The sequence below is a fragment of the Strongylocentrotus purpuratus genome, unplaced genomic scaffold (assembly GCF_000002235.5).
Source record: "Strongylocentrotus purpuratus isolate Spur 01 unplaced genomic scaffold, Spur_5.0 spur5_scaffold_11, whole genome shotgun sequence".
Classification (NCBI taxonomy): domain Eukaryota; kingdom Metazoa; phylum Echinodermata; class Echinoidea; order Camarodonta; family Strongylocentrotidae; genus Strongylocentrotus; species Strongylocentrotus purpuratus.
Genome location: NW_022145596.1, coordinates 16,137,241 through 16,158,257, shown reverse-complemented (window position 1 = coordinate 16,158,257; position 21,017 = coordinate 16,137,241). Strand labels below are relative to the sequence as shown.

Genomic DNA, 21,017 nt, shown 5'->3' with positions numbered 1-21,017 from the left:
TTGATCGACTGGAATACTTGTGATTTTGAAACTTTTTTCTGTACTGATACACTCAAATAAGCCCGAAAAGGGTGTCTGCGTTCACTACTAGCGCGTATAGACATTGCCATTTAAAATTTGAATGAAATCTTGAAGGTCTTCGCGATCTCGTTGAAAATGCGATATGTGGCGATGATAAAAGCCCCTTGTTTGAAGCCCCCCAAATTTGATGGCAATATTTCAAATGAATTATATCATAATGTGGACGAGGATCCGACAAACTTCTGCAAAGATCCCCTTCCCAATAAAATGTGTTCGAAGACAAATATTGATAAAAGAATATCTTATTTGGGTCTTCTGTTGTACGGAGAAAACCTACATTTTGTATTCATGCATCAATATTCGACTTCAAACACATTTGTTTGAAAATCCTTGCAGAAAGGTGTCTTAAACGACATTCTTCTTCACATTATGACACATTTTAAGTGAAATGTTGCCATGAAATTGTTGTGGCTCCCAACACTTTAGAGGGGCTTTAACACTTATCTAGCAGTAGCCTATTGTATGGAAAACTGATAGATTGTTTGATTTTTATTAACACTGACAAAAAGGAAACAGAAGAAAATCTTCAGTCAGGCCAAAATAACACGAATCGAGTGACGGGATACGAGGGCAATTGCCCCCAATAAAATGGCGAAAAGGGAAACAGAAATAAAAGAATAAAAGGGAGAAGAGGACTTGTAAAGATCGAGACAAGACAACCCACTCCTGGACCCCTGCCTCCACCCCAATCAATATTATTTTTTCATCCGTTGAAGTAAGAACGATAAACATAAATTATTCAGATGCACCTTCAATGTCTGGTTTCATGTTACTTCAGTTTTTCAAAAGTCTTTACGGAATTCGTTTCCCTCCGCTTTTTCGTCAACGTTTTTAAAATAGTACTTGTAATCGAGAATAATAATTTGTTTTAGTAAAAGCATGACACGGAGTTGCCGGACCCTGAGCTGAGATGGCGCTATAACATAACTTCCTGCCAGAGGCATCGATTAGGATGCGTACAAAAAATTAAGTAGGATTGATGGATAGTGGAACTTCTGTGATCAATTATTGTTTACACCAACGAGTCTAATCCCACCTCCTTGTTTACACTCAACTAGCTGCTGACAGTTCAATTACTATTGTCCGACTTTGATATTTACTGAAAACCACAATGTGGTCCAGATTCCATTTTTACATTTTTTTTTTCTTCTTTAATCATCATTTTCCCTTCTTTACGTCCCACTTGAAGGTAACGACCGGTAATGGTAAAATTGCGGTTCAAGGGTTTTGGGTGCAAAATATCGATTCAATATTGTTTAAATATTGCCTTCAGAGGTTTAGAGGCAAAAAGCAGAAATATATGCCAAAATGTTCAATGTTGAAGTGCATTCGAGATATCTATCCAGGCCGGATCAATATGATAATTTACCAAATATATCAATATTCAGTAGGCGGTTTCCCGGCAAAATTTGTATCATCACATATTAGTCCAAACATACTGTTTCACATGATTGGTTATAAGAGCTTCCATTTCATTTTTTTGAGAGGGGGCGTTTCCAGAACTGGTCTATACCTTTAAAGGGAGAAAAGTCTCCACTAAAATCCCAGAAAATAAAACCGTCTAAAAAAATGAAGGGACTCTCTCCGTTTTTTAATAGCGTTGATGGTGTGTTATGTTTTCAGCTGATGACGTGCTCGACACGGAAAAAAGCCCAGGCAGTGGACTAGAGGAGGTCTAGCTTGAGACTCAAATAAAATTGTGACCTTTGACAAGACATAGGGTCCGCCTTGGATGCATTATGGGAGATTCTTTTCTCCGAAAATCTATTTTTGATGAATTAATGGAGATGGGGGTTGAATGTTATACAACTGTTAAAAGTAATGTGGATAATGACTGGCTTATGCAATGCTAATGAAGATTGCATTTGAAAGCACTCGCTTATTTAACGAACCACGACCTACAACTCTACTGCGTTCTTGACAGTGCATGGGCAAATCGAGAGAGACATTTTGTTATGTTCTCCGTCGAAATGACAGAGTGCTTGGTTCTTCGCGTCATTGTCAATAATTATCCACATGTTTTTAAACTTGTTGCTGACTCTGTACGTTGAAGACGTGGATATAAAGGATGATTAAGTACCCTAGTATTAGCCTGGGTAATAGAATGACCACAGGAGGGCTCCAACCATCTTCGGAAAGAAGGTTACAACTCTAAAAAGGTCAAAGGGATGTAATGAACCTCATCTATTTTCTCCTATTGCTTTTGAACCAACGCTAATCTTCTAAAACAAGGCGTTACAAAATATGAGGAGCTAGCGATCATTGTTTTTCCGAATCACCTCCAAGGTAAATTTCTAAAGTATTTTGATTCTTTCACCCGTTTTGAATTGTATATATTGTTAGCATCATTTGTATTTAATGACTTGCCATTAAATTGTTTTTATTACTGTTGTATCAATCGAATATTATGTGCATATTCTGTTACCTTGTATATGCCTTACCTTGTAAATTCTTTAAAAAAATAAAAATAAAAATAAAATTGTATATAACGATTCGCTGCATAAGTTCTTATCTTTTTTATTCAATTCAATTTAAGGTTTATTAAAACATGTATCGCAGCCCAATGGCTGAATTGGTCAATTAAAAGACTCATTTCATATTTCAAACATAAAATACAGTTAAAATTGATTTTTCAATATTGAAATATATATAGTTAATATGATAAGATTGCTTGGGCAGCAAAAATAAGAAGTCAGAAAAATGGAGAGGAGAAACATGAAGAAAATAAGTAAAAGAGGAAGTTTTAAAAATGCATGTACATCAAAAAAAAATTGCGTACATGTCTTTTTAAAGAGTCATTAAGACATTATACGAATACGAAAAATAGAAAAGAACATATTCTTTTCATAACATTGTTGACGTTTGATATTGTAAGTATTTGTATTATTGCTTAGTAAAATGATATAAAAAATACAATTATGGCACTCTAACATTCCTTTCCTTTAGATATAAAGTGGCTATTGAAGGGAAAGGGAACAGAATTTTGTTATTTTGGTTTGTTATTATTTTATGGAGAGTTACTAATCATGAAACTTCAAAATCTGTGAAAAGAGTATAATACAATATAAAAGTATATTAATTCATCTATTTTGATTAATTGGGCTTGGCTTTATTGGAGGAGATCGACAAAGTAAGGTATGGGGCTATTTCGGAAACGATTGGTTTTGCACTTGAACTGTTGATATCTAGACTGTTAGGCACTTTCGGATTTGTATTTCGGAGGTTATAGCTAGGAGAACACGAAAAGAGAACAGATGAAATGAATGTGAAATCTGCTTTTCCCATTAACGTATAAGTGCCGCAGGGGATCGAATTATAATCGATACCATTACAATTACGTAAAGTGCTTTCGATTTCTCTCGATTCGAGAAGCTATAACATTCACTTAAGTCCATGTATTCTATCAGAAAACACATCGTCCATCATGTTCGTACGAGTGTCTCCTTCATTTATATGTATACGCTTTAGGAACAAAATCAATGAAATTCTTAATCTCAGGCAGTGATGGAATGAAAACTTTGAAAAAGTCCAATCGAATTAGCACCGAATATCAAGAGGTATCGACGACTTAATTTCATTTGTAAAAAAGTGAAATTAAGAGGTAAATTTGAGACGAATGTGAAAATAAATAATGTAATAAAGAAAACACACAAACTTGTAACATTTTGAAGATAAAGTCCTTAATAATAATCCCTTCCTCAAGTAATAATCCATTGCCTTGAGTGCCTTGACCTTAATTGTCGTTCATTATCTCTTCTTGTTGTTCACTGTCTTGTTTGATTTTACGCTCCACCGTGAAACCTGTACATTAAGGAAAGCCGTCTTTATGAGCAGGTGGTCTTATTGTTAATAATGGGAAACGCTTAAAGGGGGAAAATAAGGTCTTTACAGACAGAATGTGTGGGAGTTATTTTGTGGTCAATTTCTTTTATGAGACAAATCCAATCAAACGTTTCCATATGGAAAAATAAATGATAATAATAATCTGAACGAGCCTTAAAGATCAATAAGACAAATGAATTGCAAGGTCAAGGTCAAGGTGGCAGGGTATTCCTTGGGGAGGGTTTCGTTATTGAAGAGGTGGCCTGAAATTGAAATACAACTGATTTGCTATGGCTAATTGGAGTCGTGTGAAATACATGTGTCCCCTCCCCCCATTCAGTTCATGTCTAATAACGCAAAGTATCAAAAAAAGGTTTCTTCGTAACTTTTTTTTCTTTAAGATTTTATAAAGGGTTTATCATGACTCATAAATGATCAATAAAGACATGCCATTATTAACACTTATACATTTTCAGTGAGTTTTTTCATCTTGTATATCTTTTCAGAGTCTTCAGAGGTCCTCCTCTCTTCTCCTCTGTCTCTCTGTCTCTGTCTCTGTCTCTCTCTCTCTCTCTCTCTCTCTCTATCTCTCTCTCTCTATCTGTCTCTCTCTATTTCTCTCTCCCTCTTTCTCTCCCGTTTTTCTTCTCAATCCATCCACATATATTTCGAATTTGAGACAGAAAAAGAAGAAGAGTTCATTCTTTAACCTATTACCCTGCTGCTGGTGCAATAAAGGGCTTAACTAAAGCATGGTATTTAATGCAACATTCCGTTTATTCTTTTTATCCACGTTATACGTCTCTCGAATCTCATGGTTTAATTCATTATGAAACATAATTTATTGTCTGTTTGGGGCCAGAAGACCACTTACTCTGTGTCACACTAATTGGGCTAATGTCCTTATGGCCCCAAGCAAACGACAATCTTCTCTACAATATCACCTGCTTAAAATATATCACATGAAAATGTCAGTGATAATAGAAAGATTTAAACATTTCTCTCATACATAAGACAACGAGCATTATTTTTTGTATAATTCTCATTAAGTTTACTTCATTATATCCTGTGGATTTCCTTTTTTCTTTTCGATGGACTCTTGTTCTCTTGAGGTGTGAAGTTGTGTGCACTTTTAGAACTCTAGATAAATAAATCGTAAAATGAATCTGTTTATTTGGTACAACATCAGATGCATAGGGCTAATTACAACAACAAAAATCCACCACTTATTGGATACACATACTTACTGCATTTCACTGACATATAGAGAAAGCATATAATTATACTTATTTTGGTTTTTATTGTAGTGCACTTTGTAATGTAAAGTGGGTAATAATTTACTCCTGCATTTGGACTAGAATAATCAAAATTATCAGTTAATAGTTCATTCTATACGTATATTATATATAACCAGTATACACAATAATTTACACAACGATTATGACAACAGAGATCTTACAATAAGTTTTTCCTGCTTGATCACATAAAACACGTAATTATTGTGACTTCATGTACATTTCAGGTGTTAGTAATTAATCAAGTAGACAGATTTCTGGAATGAAGGAAGTATCATCATTACATATAGATTGCTTTTTGAACCAGCACGGGCAGCCACACGGGACCGGAAAAAAGTGACCAATAATTTTTTCTTCTTAGAAATGACCTTACTTTTCTTGTTTTTGTCATTACTCCTTACTTCTAGCCGCCCCACAAATTTAGAGGTTTGAAACAACGGTTCCTAAATTGATTCACTCTCGGTTTAAAGCATTTGCCTATTATTTTCAGTTCTTGTTTTCTATGCGTCTGTAACAATATTTCAGTCATAATTATTTACAATCAAATGCTACTTTCCCTGTCCGCGTCATATAGGTATGGTTTCCTGAGAAGTGTAAATAGAAGACAGAACATTTTATTCTCGTTCCATTGCGTCCTCATCGTCCTTATTATCTAGTAGTCGGTCTGACTAATCGCAATAAAATCATATTGTTGCGACATTGCCAGTAATTTGTGACTAGGTTTGTACGTGTAGGTTACTTCAATAATTAAATAGACAAATACAAAGAAATCTTACAATATATCGTAATCACGAAATAAATTCTATTTTCCAAAGGTATAATCACAATATGAATTATAAAATCTTTCCCATTCTATTGCCTTCATGCTCTTGGAACGAAGCTAAAAATGTCAAAGATTTATTTAACAATACAATTATCGTCTGATTCTGAAATGCTCAAACTCAAACTTATAATTCGCAACTAAAATTTTCAAAATATTCTGTATATTTTGCTTCAGTATTCATGACCGGAGGGAGTTCATAAATAACGATTTACAAGAAAAACTTGTCAGAATATTATTAAAAAAATAATTACATTTTTAGGGTAATGTTTTGCAATTTCCCCGATAGCGTTTGCGCTTAAAAAGATTCTCTTTTAACAAACTCAACGATTTTTATTTCATGAGACTTTCAAAAATACTCTTTTTCAGCATTTCAAGATATATTTATTCACAATTCAACAACTTCTTTTTTGCTGTGAAGGATTAAGCAGTTGTCACAACTTTATATTTCCTTAAAGGTAAAGACCAGTTATGGTCATGCGATTGCATTGTGAAAGAAACGTTGTGGAATCGATCAGAAAAGGTTGATCATCTAGCATCTGCAAGGTTCTGGAATCATCAAAATGATAAGAAATTTGGCCCATTCTTCGTAAAGTTACAAGCACTATACACAGAAAGATGTATATGGGACTACCCTATATCTCTCACAGTCAAATAGATATAATAATTTACCAAATATATCAATTAGTAGGCGGTTTCCCAGCAAATTTTTTATCATCATGTATTAGTCAAAACATATTCTTTCACATGATTGGTAATGAGAGCTTCCATTTCATTTTTTGAAATTGGGGCGTTTCCAATACTGGTCTTTACCTTTAAATGGATGGGTAATGCTTTATCAAAATATTCATCCACAGCAGACTTCGAGGCTATCACTTCGGTTGCTTTCTTTGTCTCTATGCAAGTTCGCTCGTTTGCAACACGTGCAAGTTTGCACAAAACAATATGCACTGGAAACAGTCAAACAATCCTGCTAGATTATTTTACTGTTTCCAGCGCAAGATAAACTTTTGGAATATATCATAATGATAAATACAGAGTGGCGTGGGGAGATTATATTTTGTACAGTCGAACCTGCTTTAGTGACCACCTGTCTACAAAGGCCACATTATTTGTTCCCCTTGAAAATGGTTTCTCATTGAAACATGTACTAAATGAACCTGTCTCAAAGACCACCTGTCTACAAAAAAAAAACACTTTTTGTGTTTCCCTTGGGTGGTCGCTATAGACAGGTTTGACTGTGTGTGTATAGAGCTATATAGTGCCTTTGACATTGACGGGTCTCTTTACATACACACTCAATACTGTACTAGTAGTGGTTGACGACCGAGTCCTAGTCTTGATCCCGGAGTTATAATCCACCCGTCTTCGGCACAGGATAGCATTCTTAAAGGCATCACGATATCTCTTGCTCAATCCAATATACACCACAGGATTGACGACGTTGTTAACGTAAGACATAGCCTGGGAGGCATATCTAAGTGGGACTGTTACGCTCCCCGAAATAAGGGGCGTCTTCTCTGGTCGGACCATATTGATGGCTTCCAGAATACAGAAGATCTCAAAGGGCACTAGACAGATGAAGAAGATGAGGCCGTTGACCATGAGCATGCCTGCGACTTGATTTCGTTGTTTGAGATTGATGTCTTCGCGTCCAGCGATGCGCGTCTCGCGGACGGCGCGCGTCATGCTTTTGACGATACATACGTACATCCATAGATTGAAAGTGATCAGAAGAAAAAAGGGGATAGTTCTCGCGATGTTCACGTAGAGCGAAAAGCTTTCGAACCCTACGGAGGACGTGCATTCTGACCGGTACATTGGTAAGTTCTTGAAGGGTTCAACATCCGGCCAGACACGGCATCCTGTAAAGTTGACATTCGATGCAGGAACGAAGGACACTGCGATCCCGATGCTAATGATCCACGATAATACCACCAGAGCGATAAACATGGACTTGCGCGTATTGGTACGCGCACTCTGGGTACGGCATACCGCGTAATATCGCTCCATAGACACGAGAGTCACCATAAAAAGCGCCGCGAAATAGGAGGTGTCGACGACAGCGAAGACGATGGGGCAGCCAAACTCCCCGAAAGTGAGGCGATCATTGATAAACGGAGAATGATGATACATCCACAACTTCTCGCCGATCCCAACGACCAGGAACACCAAGTCTGCTACAGCCAAGTTGGCCAGGCACCAGTTGGTGGCGGTACGCATGGTGGACATGCTACACACTACGTAAATAAACAAAAGATTTCCAATCACCCCAACACAGAGCAGGAAAGGTAAAAAGAACTCCATATATATTTCGTCTCTATACTTGTAAATAGGCGCCTCGGTCTCAAGTAAGCGCGTCGCGTTTACAACGTCCACCGTCGGACAATCGTTATAGATAATCGAAATGGAGTATGCACTCCACGATGATTCCGATGCAGAAGAAGAGGCATTGGTAATCGTGAGTTCTACTTCGTAGTCGTAGTCTAGGTGATTGTACTCCATGATGACGGCAGAGAATGTGATCTCCCTTCTCCCGGATTCGATGCAACACACCTAATGACAATAATTGGCGCCGTCTCGTTTCTTTTCCTTGACACTTGTCGGTCCAGCTCGATAAATAATCCTCCAGAAATTGATCCTAATATTGATAATAAACGAAGAGCGTCATAGTGCATTGGGGCTATCCTGTTGCTCTCAATATAGAGAGATAATGGTAATAATGACTAATAACAATTTATTAGTCGCTCTACCGTGTTTATGAGAGGAGGAAAATTTGTTTTGATAGATGGTGGTTTGGTAAATGGATGTCAATAATTGGGTATTAATCCTCATGAAACGTGCTCGAAGAAATGTTCATTAAATAGTTAATGATTTGGCTGCAGATGTGCTCAAGTCGAAATGTGATGACATTTCGCTGTGTCGCGAACAATAAAGCTTTAAGACGAGAAAAGGATACTGTGGATGTAGAATCTGATACAGATTCCCCTCATTCTATACCGACCTCCAGTTCGAGCACTCGTACACTGACTGCATTAATTTGAAGTCCAGCTATCATTGACAACGCCAGCGATCAGTGCTGCTAAAAATTGATTTTTCATTTTATTTGATGCGTTGAGCATTGAATACAAGGTGCACCAATTCGTCGCTCCAAGGCCTTTTTCATAAATACCTAGCAATGAAATTGCGTGCCTCTCCTATTTATTTCCCAACCTGTATAGCGAAAGGCGGCGAAATTATCGAATCTGTTGCACAGCAGATGTGCAAAGCTTTCATTGGCTATAGAAAGTTCAATCGTTTATTTGACCTTTTCTTCATGTCCTGGTAACCTTCTCTTTCGTTAAGAAATAGAATGATCAACATCCTATCTCGTAAACAAAATAATACTGCACATTCTTTTGTTCCATATTTTAGAGATTTTTACCGTAGTTTTATAGCTTTTTAAAATAAGAAGTATAAGTCACGAACATTTCTCCATCACTCCGCCAATTCCACCAAACGCACTTCTATTCAACGAGTATTCGCATTGATCAACGTCAGACATGTTAACATACACCAAACAATCTTCAATTCAATTTACTTCCACAGAAGTACGTATCTGATACAGGTAAGGAGCTCCTTGGTAAAGGCAAACATCTCCTTATTTGCCATACGACCGGGATGTCCCACTTAAGACTTTGTCGTCCGATCTGTTCCTATGGTAATTTCAAGTATGGAATAAGAAAGTAAACGTCTTGACATTTATGGCTCAAGAGATCTTCAGCCGACGGAAGATGGATGAAGTAGCACTTTGAGACAAAAAGCATAGGCAGTGTTCTCGATGAAGGTCACTGAAAATAGGTGAAGGGGGTACTGATCTCGGCACTGATCGCTATACCTGTAAGCACCTGTATATAATTAATGTTGAGAGGAAGATGTTAGAAACGGTACCTGTACCGCTGATGCGAAAACCACCAAATTGACACAAAACGTGAATCGACTTGATCGCATATCCTCATGACAAAATCAAATTAAGCTTGCTTTTCTCCTGGCATAATTATATCTGTAGCACTGTTGTCCTGCTAAGAGCCATCGAAAGTTCCCGAATGTTATTGGCTTTTGACCTCAATCTAGCATGATTCGTGTATTACAAATAAATTCTCCTTCTACCTCCTCGCAGGCAGGTGGAATTTCTTTCTTCTCCGAGTCTTTAAAAAACGGATGCCGTCAAGGTTGTTTAATGATCACTAAAATTCAAAGACGCATCGATTAGCTATAGCTGAATCTTTAGATGTCATTTGTAGAATGACGTTTATGATCCTCCTATAAAACTTACAATAACATCACCGCCCGGGTATTCCACGGAGACAGGTGTATCTGATAGATACTTACTCAATCGTTTGCAATCAGAAACACTCGACGTGTGTCGAACACAGAGTTTAAAATGATATCGGGCTCCAGAAACCCAGCTGGGATGTTCAATGCTATCAGGTTTGCTACCGAATGTCACTGCCAGTCCAAACCCGTCCTAAATTTATAGCTCCATCCCGACCAATCCCCATCTCCCTCTTTCTCTCTCTCTCTCTCTCTCTTTCTCTCTCTCTCTCTCTCAATAGACCTACTTCGTGCTTCCTCGCCCTCTTACTGCATCCCTCTCTTTTCTATAAATTACAAATGCCAGTTGAAAGAGCTCGCCTGCCGATTCCCCGATGCTCAATTATGTAGACAGCCAGAGCCGAGGAGGTGAGAGCGGGAGATGGATGAACGCAAGTACTCTTGGTAGGATGATGCGTCGATGTGAAGGGGAGATGGAGTTTCAGAAGTTCATGGTCGTCCGAAAGTGGAGAAAATATTAGTAAGAAACAGGAATAAAAAGAAAACAAACTGAGAAATGTGATATTAGTAATAATAACTATGATAATAACAATAATAATATCATTTGCAGTGATTTTATGATTATTGTTATCATGATATAGGTACGAATTATTTGATTAATAAAAGTTTTAAAAGATTAAGATGAATTTAAAAAATAGCAATAATGAAGAGAATATTCAATGTTCTAAATTCAAACTAATCATTTTCTTTAGATTTGTTTACGTATCATGCTTAAAATTATAAATTTTTAAAAAATCTAACATAATCTTAATTTCTGAATGGGAAAACAAAATAATTCAAATTTTGCGCTGTCGTGACCTCATACATCCACACAAATTTTCTATAAAATTTAGCAAGATTGAACATAATAAGTTCACCATTTTCCAACATCGACATGTTATCACACCTACACACACACGTCCACAAAATATCATAACCTTCCTGTACCGTTTGTGACATATACAAATGAAGTGAAATACGTCTTTTCCTTGGGAGGGAGGGTGGGGAGGGGGAGGGGGGGGGGGTAAGTGCGAATCATTTTGACCAAAATGTCAAATTCGCTCGTGTTCTCAATTTTCAATCACGCGTGCCCTCCCTACCTTCTCACAAACTCGAGTATAATAAACCATGCATGAGCATCTCATGACCAAATCATGAGAATTGGGCCATGATCCAGATTACGTCACAATAAATCACGAAATTTGACAGGCCTTTCATCTTGGTCACCCGTATTCCTTTGCCGCACTGCTTTATTAATATTCCACTTAAGGCCACTTAATATACTTCATGTGAAAGAGACATCAATAAGACAAAAACTAATCGACCAAAGACCTCATACATAAGTAAGACGTGGCGATTATGAGGGCCGTATCATTTATCATGAAAGTTTTTGCCGATTTTTTTTTACTTTCTAATGCTCTGTAATCAATTGTAGTTAAATAGATAAGATATAAGATTTGTTACTGTTACTGTTATTCTCATTATAAGTGTACCACGAGAGCGTATATTAAGGCCCTTCAATTTTATGCAACTCTTGTGGACAAGTAGACTCAACTTTTCACTTTATGTTATATTGCAAGAATATGACTTTGTTTTGGAAAATAATATGTTACCTGATATTTAACCTATTCCAAAAAAAATACAAATAGACCAAAGCATATTAGTTGTAGGTAAGGGCATTGGAAACAAGAAATATTCTCTCCTGAATATTATTTAAAATCATGAACAATGTGCAATTTATAAATGTTACGTTAAGAAGATTGTTAAGGGTTCTGCTTATTACCCACATACTTTGTTTTTGGAATTCAAGTCGTTGCTAAGATTATTTTTTAAGATATGAATGTGTTAGCAAAGAAAACGATACTAAGCTGGAAGAATTGCTGAATATACTTTAATTTTTAGCCTATGTTATATTTCACTCATTCATTGAGTTATTAATGTAAATATGTATTGCTATTATGAAAATAAAAACCTCGCTTGAGGATAAGAGAAAAAAATTACGGCCCTTCACTCTCATACGAGAGGTTTCGGGTTCGATCCTTTCTCGGTGCTTTAAAAGCCATTATGTACTTTTCATGATCGCCCCACTTCAGATAGCTCACCATAATTATGTATGTTTATATATTGAAATAATATAATATTGTTTATATTTTGGAGTGGAAATAAATAAATGAAATAAAATAAAATCCTGGGGAAAGGTGTTTTGCCCACATTAAATGTCCCTCTCGTCCCAGTTGTCTAAATGAGTACCTGGCAAGAAAAAAAATCTGGGGTAATAACACTTAGAGGGAATACAGAAAGAGCAGTATCAATACTAATTCATTATATCATTATTATAACTATTTCTATCATCATTATCATTATTATCATCATCGTCATTTTCATCATCATCATCATCATCATCTTTGTCAAAACCATATCAAAGACTTTAAAAAAAATAAACTAAGGCAAATTAATAGCCTTAATTGGTGCGTCACCTTTTGACTTTAGACAAACCCGAACATTATTTCTATAATCAACATACAACAGCGTTTTGTATGAGTGTATTTAAATATTTCTTGAGCAATATAATTATTATAAAGTTAATTCGGCAATGATATGAACATGAAAACAAACTGTATAAAACAAAAACAATGTCGAAATGAAGCATTACTTTTTGTCAACTTTACGCAACCTATATCAAAATTGCTAATTTAACTTAAAATCTACTTTCATCTTTTGGTGGTACCTTTCAAAATGGGACAAGAACTAGAGCAATATTCACTAAAAGCCACTGTAGGATTCACGAACTGTAAACAAATATTGATGAAAGGTGTTTCTATGGCCTTTGATATTACCTTTATGGTAACTATGGCAATATTCGTGAGAGGATGTCCGTGATATGCTTTTTAGCAAAAAGGCGGTATTCTTTGTCGGGGAAAGTACCATCAACACAAAATCAGATATCGATATCGGAATACGGAGGTGTAGTGCGTGTTAACTACAAAGGCAAAAATGGACGCTACGTTTAATACCAATTTATTTTCAGTATATAGACACGTTCATATTATGCGTAAGTATAGTAATTACATAATATGTTAGTTCGTGTGCTCGAAGTAGGACATGTCAAACGGCAAGCATTGATAAGGAAACAAATATTGTTACCTTAATAACTTGAAGACGAACTAACGTAGCCGTATGAACTAACACGACCTGATTTCATGACCATTTAATATGCAGTATCCCTAATAAATGGACAAGAACTATATGGCACTGTTCATACCATTATCCTGATGCTCTTTAGGAAATTAGCGGTATTATTTTTAAGGAAAAAGTGCATCCGAAGAGGGCTATCGAATTCGGACTGTGGTGCGGCGTGTTTTTCCGTTTACTACACGCGGAGGTGTGTATGGACGCCTCATCTCCAGTTTCACCCTTCAAAGAAACCGACACTCTTAGATAAATGAAAAATGCATTTCATCTACTTGGCACTGGCGGTAGTGATGCGTGGTTGGCCAAGTCAATTTGGTAATCATGCTTTCTCGCCGAAATAATATTTGACAATTCCGATGTTTTCATATTATTTTAGCATATACATTTGGAAAATTGAAAGCCCGAGATTTCCCTTCATTTGCAATTTTAACCCTAAAAAGGCCGGGCTATTTGAGGTCTTAGTAGGTCCGATTTTCAAGAAAATTATTTTAAAAGTAATGTTGCGCAAGACTCGAAAGAAAAAAGTCAGCGAGCGGCGGGGTGCCTTCCATATGCGTTCCCGAGCAATCAGAAAAATCGTGGAGGGGGGGGGGGCATAATGCCCCCCCCCCCCGGGCAGTAGTGCGAAATTGATTGTCTTTTCGTGAATGAAACTAGTCTTTGAATTCCTTTCTCTTTTTATTCCTCCCCCCCCCCCCCCTCCTTCAAATATCTATTTAAAAAAAATTAAATGGAATAAAAAGCATAATGCTGTCAGTTACTATATTTTTGGACAGTGGTTTAAATTCATATTTTGTCTTGTATAGGCTATGTTATACTCACAAATTGGGCGGTGGGTTATTTTTGTTTCTTCTTTTAATAAGGCGATTGGACTGTTAGTGGCCATGCATTTAAACTGTAAACAAAGTATCACACAGAATAACAAAACTATGATAGAACACCAGGAGAAATCAGAATACGGTGACCCCGTTTGAAATAGGCTAACCACCTTTCATTTGTTTTTAACCTGTACACTTTATGTGGTTAACTTATCTAAATAATCATTCTAAATAAACCACACTTGACCAATAGTGCAAACAGAATTACATTAATTAGAGTAAGATAACATCTGAAAGGCCTACAAAAACGAGTTTAATAAAAAGATTTTAATAAAAACAATTAGGCCTACATCCATTGCCAATTCTTGAGGCCGCCATCACGTTCAAGCTCTAGAGTCAGATGGAGGTCTCCTTTATTTTTCGTTTTTGAAACGGTTTTGTAACTATGTGTTTTATGATATGTTTATTATTTGATTGATGTATATTATTAGTATATGATTATAATATGTATTTTGACTTTTGTTATTAATAAATAATGTGTACCTAATTTATATATTGATTTTTATTATGCTGAAAAAAAACGAACAAATGATTTCAGGAAATTCGAGAGTTACATTCAGTAACAAATGCCCTTGTTATAAAAAAAAAATGGAGAAAGTAGGGCGATATTACAACTGGCATTTTAGTTTCTATCATTTAATATGCCAAGGAACCGATCGAAAATTAGTGAAGAAATGGCAGCTACCTTCAACAGGTCAAATCCGGTCAATCACAGCAAAGCTAATGATGAAACAAGGGACTAAAAGATCTAACGTCCCGACTCATCACGTCACCAATCATCCGTATCACGCCCTCTAAAGGACAACATCCCAACAACGTTTACAGGGTGGTCAAGAAAAGCTGCAAAAAAAAACAAGACGTTTATTTAATTCTGTCAGGATATCAAGTCCTCTTTAACCCTTTTAATTTTAACCGATGGACAACAACTATCAAATCGTTCACTAATGAAATTTTAATGTTTAATCGATGGACGACAACTTTTCAAATCGTTCAGTTAATGAAATTATAGTCTTATCGCCTTATTAAGTCCACCTCACAATAGAAGAAAAGGTTGTTTAGCTTTCGTTTCGCTGCCTTCCCTATTATTTGTTTTTAGATAGTCCGCTTGATATCCAGAAATGTCTTATATCATAGGGCGTGCATGTGGGATGTGTACGGGAATGGGTGCGTGTGGGTGTGATCGTGCGCGTGTGTGCGTGCATGTGGGATGTGTACGGGAATGGGTGCGTGTGGGTGTGAACGTGCGCGTGTGTGCGTGCATGTGGGACGTGTACGGGAATGGGTGCGTGTGGGTGTGAACGTGCGGGCGTGTGCGTGCATGTGGGATGTGTACGGGAATGGGTGCGTGTGGGTGTGAACGTGCGCGTGTGTGCGTGCATGTGGGATGTGTACGGGAATGGGTGCGTGTGGGTGTGAACGTGCGCGCGTGTGCGTGAGTGTGTGCGTGTATCGTACAAGCTGAACATCGATACACCTTTTATTTTTAAGACCAAGAACCTACCACTGTAACATATTTGATAAATCGAATTAGAGGCCGTTCACACCGGCAGAGATAGCGCGCGCTAGACCGCGCTATCTCTGCGGTTTGGAAGGTACAACGTCGTTTCGGTCCGCCCAACAGCGAGCCACGGCGAGCCAAAACGGCGTGCCACTAGAGCACCTCTTGGGGGTGGTCCACGAGAGAGAGCGCGGTCTAGCGCGCGCTAGAAAAAAGGGGGTGCTACGATAGACCGCGCTATCTCATTGCGGTGTGAACAGCCTCCTAGTGACTTATGCTCTTCATTACTTTGTTTGCTTTTACCATTTCTATGCTGTCTTACCTGATTAGTATGAAAAAAATACTGTGAGTTGGAGTAAATCTAAATAAAAAATGGGATAAGATCACTCTGTTTTAGCGTTTTAACCGTTTTATTTCCTGTCTTCCCATTTCCGCACGCTTCTTCATCTTTTGTTATATAATTATAACAGAGGGACAGCATTAAGGATTGATTTGTTTTCTTCTGTTGAGGTACCCTGTACCATGTAATATCAGTGCGTCTAACCATGAGGTGATCAAAGGTGTAAATTGGTTGATGAATTGAGATGGTTTTCTCTTCATCATCATTTTTATGCATCTCCTCGTGATAGTTTCTTAAATAATAATAAGTGATTAGATCCCCCACGCCTCATGTAATATCAAACACAAGGTCATCTTAAATCGAGGCAAAGAAATCTGCACAGTACTAATATAAACCAAAACAAGATCTGATAGTCATATTCAAGGTAATTGAAGAAAAGCGACTGTTTTCGTTGCATAAACAATAAATCTAGGATTGTGATGATTATCGTAAATACAGATTATGAACTTGATGAAGCTGGTAATTTATTGTAGAGATTCATGAATAACTCGGTCAATTGAACACTGGTTGTATTTTACTACATGTACAAGTCAGCTAATGTTCTCTAACTTCTTCATGTTCATTTTTTTCAAGAAGAGAAAACTTTACGAAGCATGGCAAGTGTTTTCATAGAAGGAGGAGGAGAAGGAGGAGGAGGAGGAGGAGGAAGAAGAAGAGTAGGAGGAGGAGGGAGAAGAGGAGGAGGAGGAGGATGAGGAGGAGGAGGAGGAGGAGGAGGAAGAGGAAGAGGAGGAGGAGGAGGAGGAAGATGAGGACGAGGAGGAGAAGGAAGAGGGGAGGAATAGGAGGAAGAGGAATAGGAGGAGGAGGAGGAGTAAGAGGATAATAGCGATAACAAACAATGATGATAAAGAATCTGGACATTGATTTTCAGATATTTTTTTCTCTTTTTAAAAATAAAAACTTGGGATGATCCTCATCAGTTATGTAATGATAGCTATCATTGATGCCGCATGATTACTATCTATATAATTATCTCTCTTTATGTTTTTATTTCATTTTTTTTTTTTTTATACAAACTACCGCGATTTTTGTTTTGTCTTTAATCGGTGAAAAGTCATTTAAAAGTTGCATTCATTTTGCCGTATTTACAACATCTTATTATTTTCTCTTCCAATTTCTAGAGTTCGGTTTTTATTTAGGGTTCAATTGTTGAAATGTCATCGCTTCATTAATACTCCGGCGTTGTAAATCAGTAAAAAGCGATTGGCGACGATGGAATAAAGCGTATAGGCTATCAATTCATCTGAATAATTATGTCCGATGTCAATCCTCATTTGCGTCGTTAATTATGAAATGCAGAAAAAGAAAGAATAACAAAAGGGCGCGACGGAGGGCGGGAGAGAAGAGAGAAAGAGGAGAGGAACGATGGGAGAGGGTTAAAGAGATTGGGATAGGTGGAAAGAGAGAAAGTGAGAGAGAAAGGGGAAAAGAAAGAGAGAGTTATAACAAAAAGAGGGGTAGAGATACAAGAAAAATAGGGACAGAGAGAGAGAGAGAGAGAGAGGGGGGAGGGGAGGGGCAAGAAGGAGAAAAGGGGAAAGATCAGACTGACATGTTGAGAGGGATAATGGGGCCTATATTCGAAAAAGCTTAGACGAGTTTTATAGTCGGCCACTAAACTCCAAAACTACAATTAAAACTTCGGGGAAAATTGCTTTTTTATTTATTTTGATTGGGCAGTGTCATTTAAATGCCTATCTTCAAAGTTATTGACCTTACCACATTAGTGTCTTTGAACCATATCATCGCAATGCTCCAGGGACGTAGATTTAATTTAGTTAATAGCGCCAACAACATTGCAGACAGACAGCGACATCAGGGACGCCCCTTTTTCTCCACAAACTATAAAATCGAATCTGACAGATTTGGTGATGAAGCGATTAACCTTACATCATCTCCGCTCCCACCTCAGGCGTTGAGAGCGCTATTCGTCTTAATTAGTTTCGACTTGTTTTCGATGATGCGTAATGTTTTAGTTGAGGAGGTAATTTCGGTAATATTAAACCGCCTCGCTTTCGACCTCGTCTCCCGGTCACTCGAGTACGAGTGATGAACGTGACTGGACCGCCGTCATTGACCGTGAAGATAGCGGCATCGACATCAATGACCATGACTATACCAACATCGTCTTATACCTGGGGATGCGGTCTACCTTCACGAAGTCTTGGGAAATGACAGACGAGTTTTAGGGGATGGGTAGTCTGTGTGATGTTGTTGAGACAGAAAGACGACAAAGAAAAATGTATGAAATAAATAAATGTATATATATATATATATATATCAATATACTCTATCTATCTATCTATCTATTTACATTATGTAGATAGATAGATAGATATATAGATAGATGCACTAGATATATAGGTGAATGGATATGTTAAAATTAAATAAATTTCCAATCAATTCATATTGCTGATTTCCAAAACTTATTGATGAATTTTTATTTATCTTCATAATCAGTTTAGTTCTTAAATTTCTTTTTCTGCTATAGAACTAAAATACGAATTATGTTAATTTCATCAATACTAGCTTTTCCTTTAGAAAAAAATAGTATGGATATCAAATAATAAATTGAGTAACAGGATATGATTTTCGTCGAGAAGACTTGGAGAAAATAGTCGACAATATTATTGTGATTTTAACTTTTTAGTCAATCTGATTCTGAGTCATTTCTGATTTTGTTCGAAACAAATGCTTTAATTTCACAATTACACCAGAGAATTAAGATCTTATAAATCACATCGATTTTGAGATGGCGATTCTTCGATTCATTTTTCCTACCGTACTCCGCAATTACTGGGCAGCGACTGTAAACAAAAAAGAAGACTAAAGGAACGGCTGTCATGTTAGCAGAAACATGGCATAAAGACTGAGGGGCTGCAAAGGAATGGATTATCAGAGAGAGGTATATCCTCATAATAATAATAAAACAATCAGGAACCAGCTCATATTAGACATCGCATGGCTTTGATTGAGGCATGAATCAAGCTGGCAGTCGAACGACGCCGGATATTGTCAATGTGCATCTAATGAGCAGAGACGGATAAAATATTGTGTGTGTCCCTCTCGGACAATACCCATCTCCCTGTATCGGAGGATGGGGATGGGGGGGGGGGGGGAGTGGAGCGCAGAAAGAGAGAGAGAGAGAGGAAGGGGGGAGTGGACAAACGAGAGAGGGAGAGGGAGACAGAGAGACAGAGAGAGACACACACAGAGAGAGGTAAATATTTAATAAGAAGAAAAAGACTTGATTTGATTTATTCATATTAATGTACAGACAAAATTATCATAATCATTCACCGTCACCAACTATTGTGTGATCAATTATTGAAATATTATACATTTACATAAAATAATGGGTCGTCGTAAGCTTTATTTAAAGCTATAATTATGGAGACGTTCAACAGCACGCAAATGTTACATATTAATTTATTCAAATAAACCCTCAACTAACTCACAAACGAAAGAGAGAGAGAGAGAGAGAGAGAGAGAGAGAGAGAGAGAGAGAGAGAGAGAGAGAGAGGGGAATATTCTTTCGCGTAACTGTTGCACAAAAAAGGTATTCAGTCCTATCCCCCTAAAAATAAGTTCACTAAGATAACATGACGATAGGTAACGGATTAATTAATACATAAATAAGTAGATTTCAATAAATGCAGTCGTATAATCATCATTATCAAATTAATTAGAATTAGAGCTGTCGTAGTTTTTTTTTCCATCGAGCGAGAATTCACTATGATGAAGCCTTAATCAGGAGATATTATTTTAAAGACTCGGAATTGCATTGTTTGAAGAATAAAAATTGAAGTCCATCTAGGCCTATCTTGCTAAATCATAATCAGGGAAAATACGTGATTTAGCATCTTGGGTTGGCCCTTGTAATGATTTCAGATCGCTTCTTTTGAAATATCTGGTATTCCGGTTCAGACATCCATTAACATGATCCACAGCAAAATAAAACGTACTGTTAAGGTCACCGAAATAATGCAATGGTAAAAGTCTAATGACGAATAAAGTAGTTCACAGATTAATGGTTCGTTTGATGATGATTAGCAGCATTAAAAATCAATATCATCATCTGAAGGAGAAAACAAAGTCGACTATCGCCAATTTGGTATGTTTTAATAGTCATGTAGCCATTTGAGCTGACGACATTTCTTTACATGAAAACTATCAATACATCAAGTTCCCTAGCCTTCCGTCCATTTGTTAGAGTAGATTTGAACGTTGCAAATGGCAAAACCATAAAAACATCAGATTTACTTTAGTGACTGGAATTCTTCAATCACTAACGCGCCTGAAAATGCCATTGGACGTATCGCTCTCTTTTACATGTGTAGCAATAAAGTGCAAATAAATCGAAACGAGGGAATATAGTCAGATGGAGTCCCTTTTTTTTAATCTTGCTTGTCCCTTTTTGCTTTTCCAGCTTAAATTGGACGCGGAAGTGCATCTTGTTTGATGGAAAGGTTATCATTGCATTTGACAAGTTGCTCTCCAAGAGAGGGAGAGAAGATGATAGAGTGAGAAAAGGGATAGAGAAAGGGAGAGAAAGAGAATGAGGGAGGACGAGAAGGAGAAGGGAAGTAAGAGAGAGAGAGAATATTCTGTGAATACGAAAGGCCAGAGAGTCGGGGGAGGGGAGAGAAAGAGAGAGAGAGAGAGAGAGAAGAGG

General features: G+C 37.2%; 1 protein-coding gene across 1 annotated transcript; it reads right to left on the bottom strand.

Annotated features, from left to right (window-relative positions):
• Positions 1-7,218: 7,218 nt before the first annotated feature.
• Positions 7,219-8,543, bottom strand: LOC580581 (allatostatin-A receptor-like). The gene has a single exon (XM_780633.2). It carries the CDS (start codon positions 8,521-8,523, stop codon positions 7,273-7,275), a length of 1,251 nt encoding a protein of 416 aa, XP_785726.2. The 5' UTR covers positions 8,524-8,543; the 3' UTR covers positions 7,219-7,272.
• Between the last annotated feature and the right edge of the window lie 12,474 nt (positions 8,544-21,017).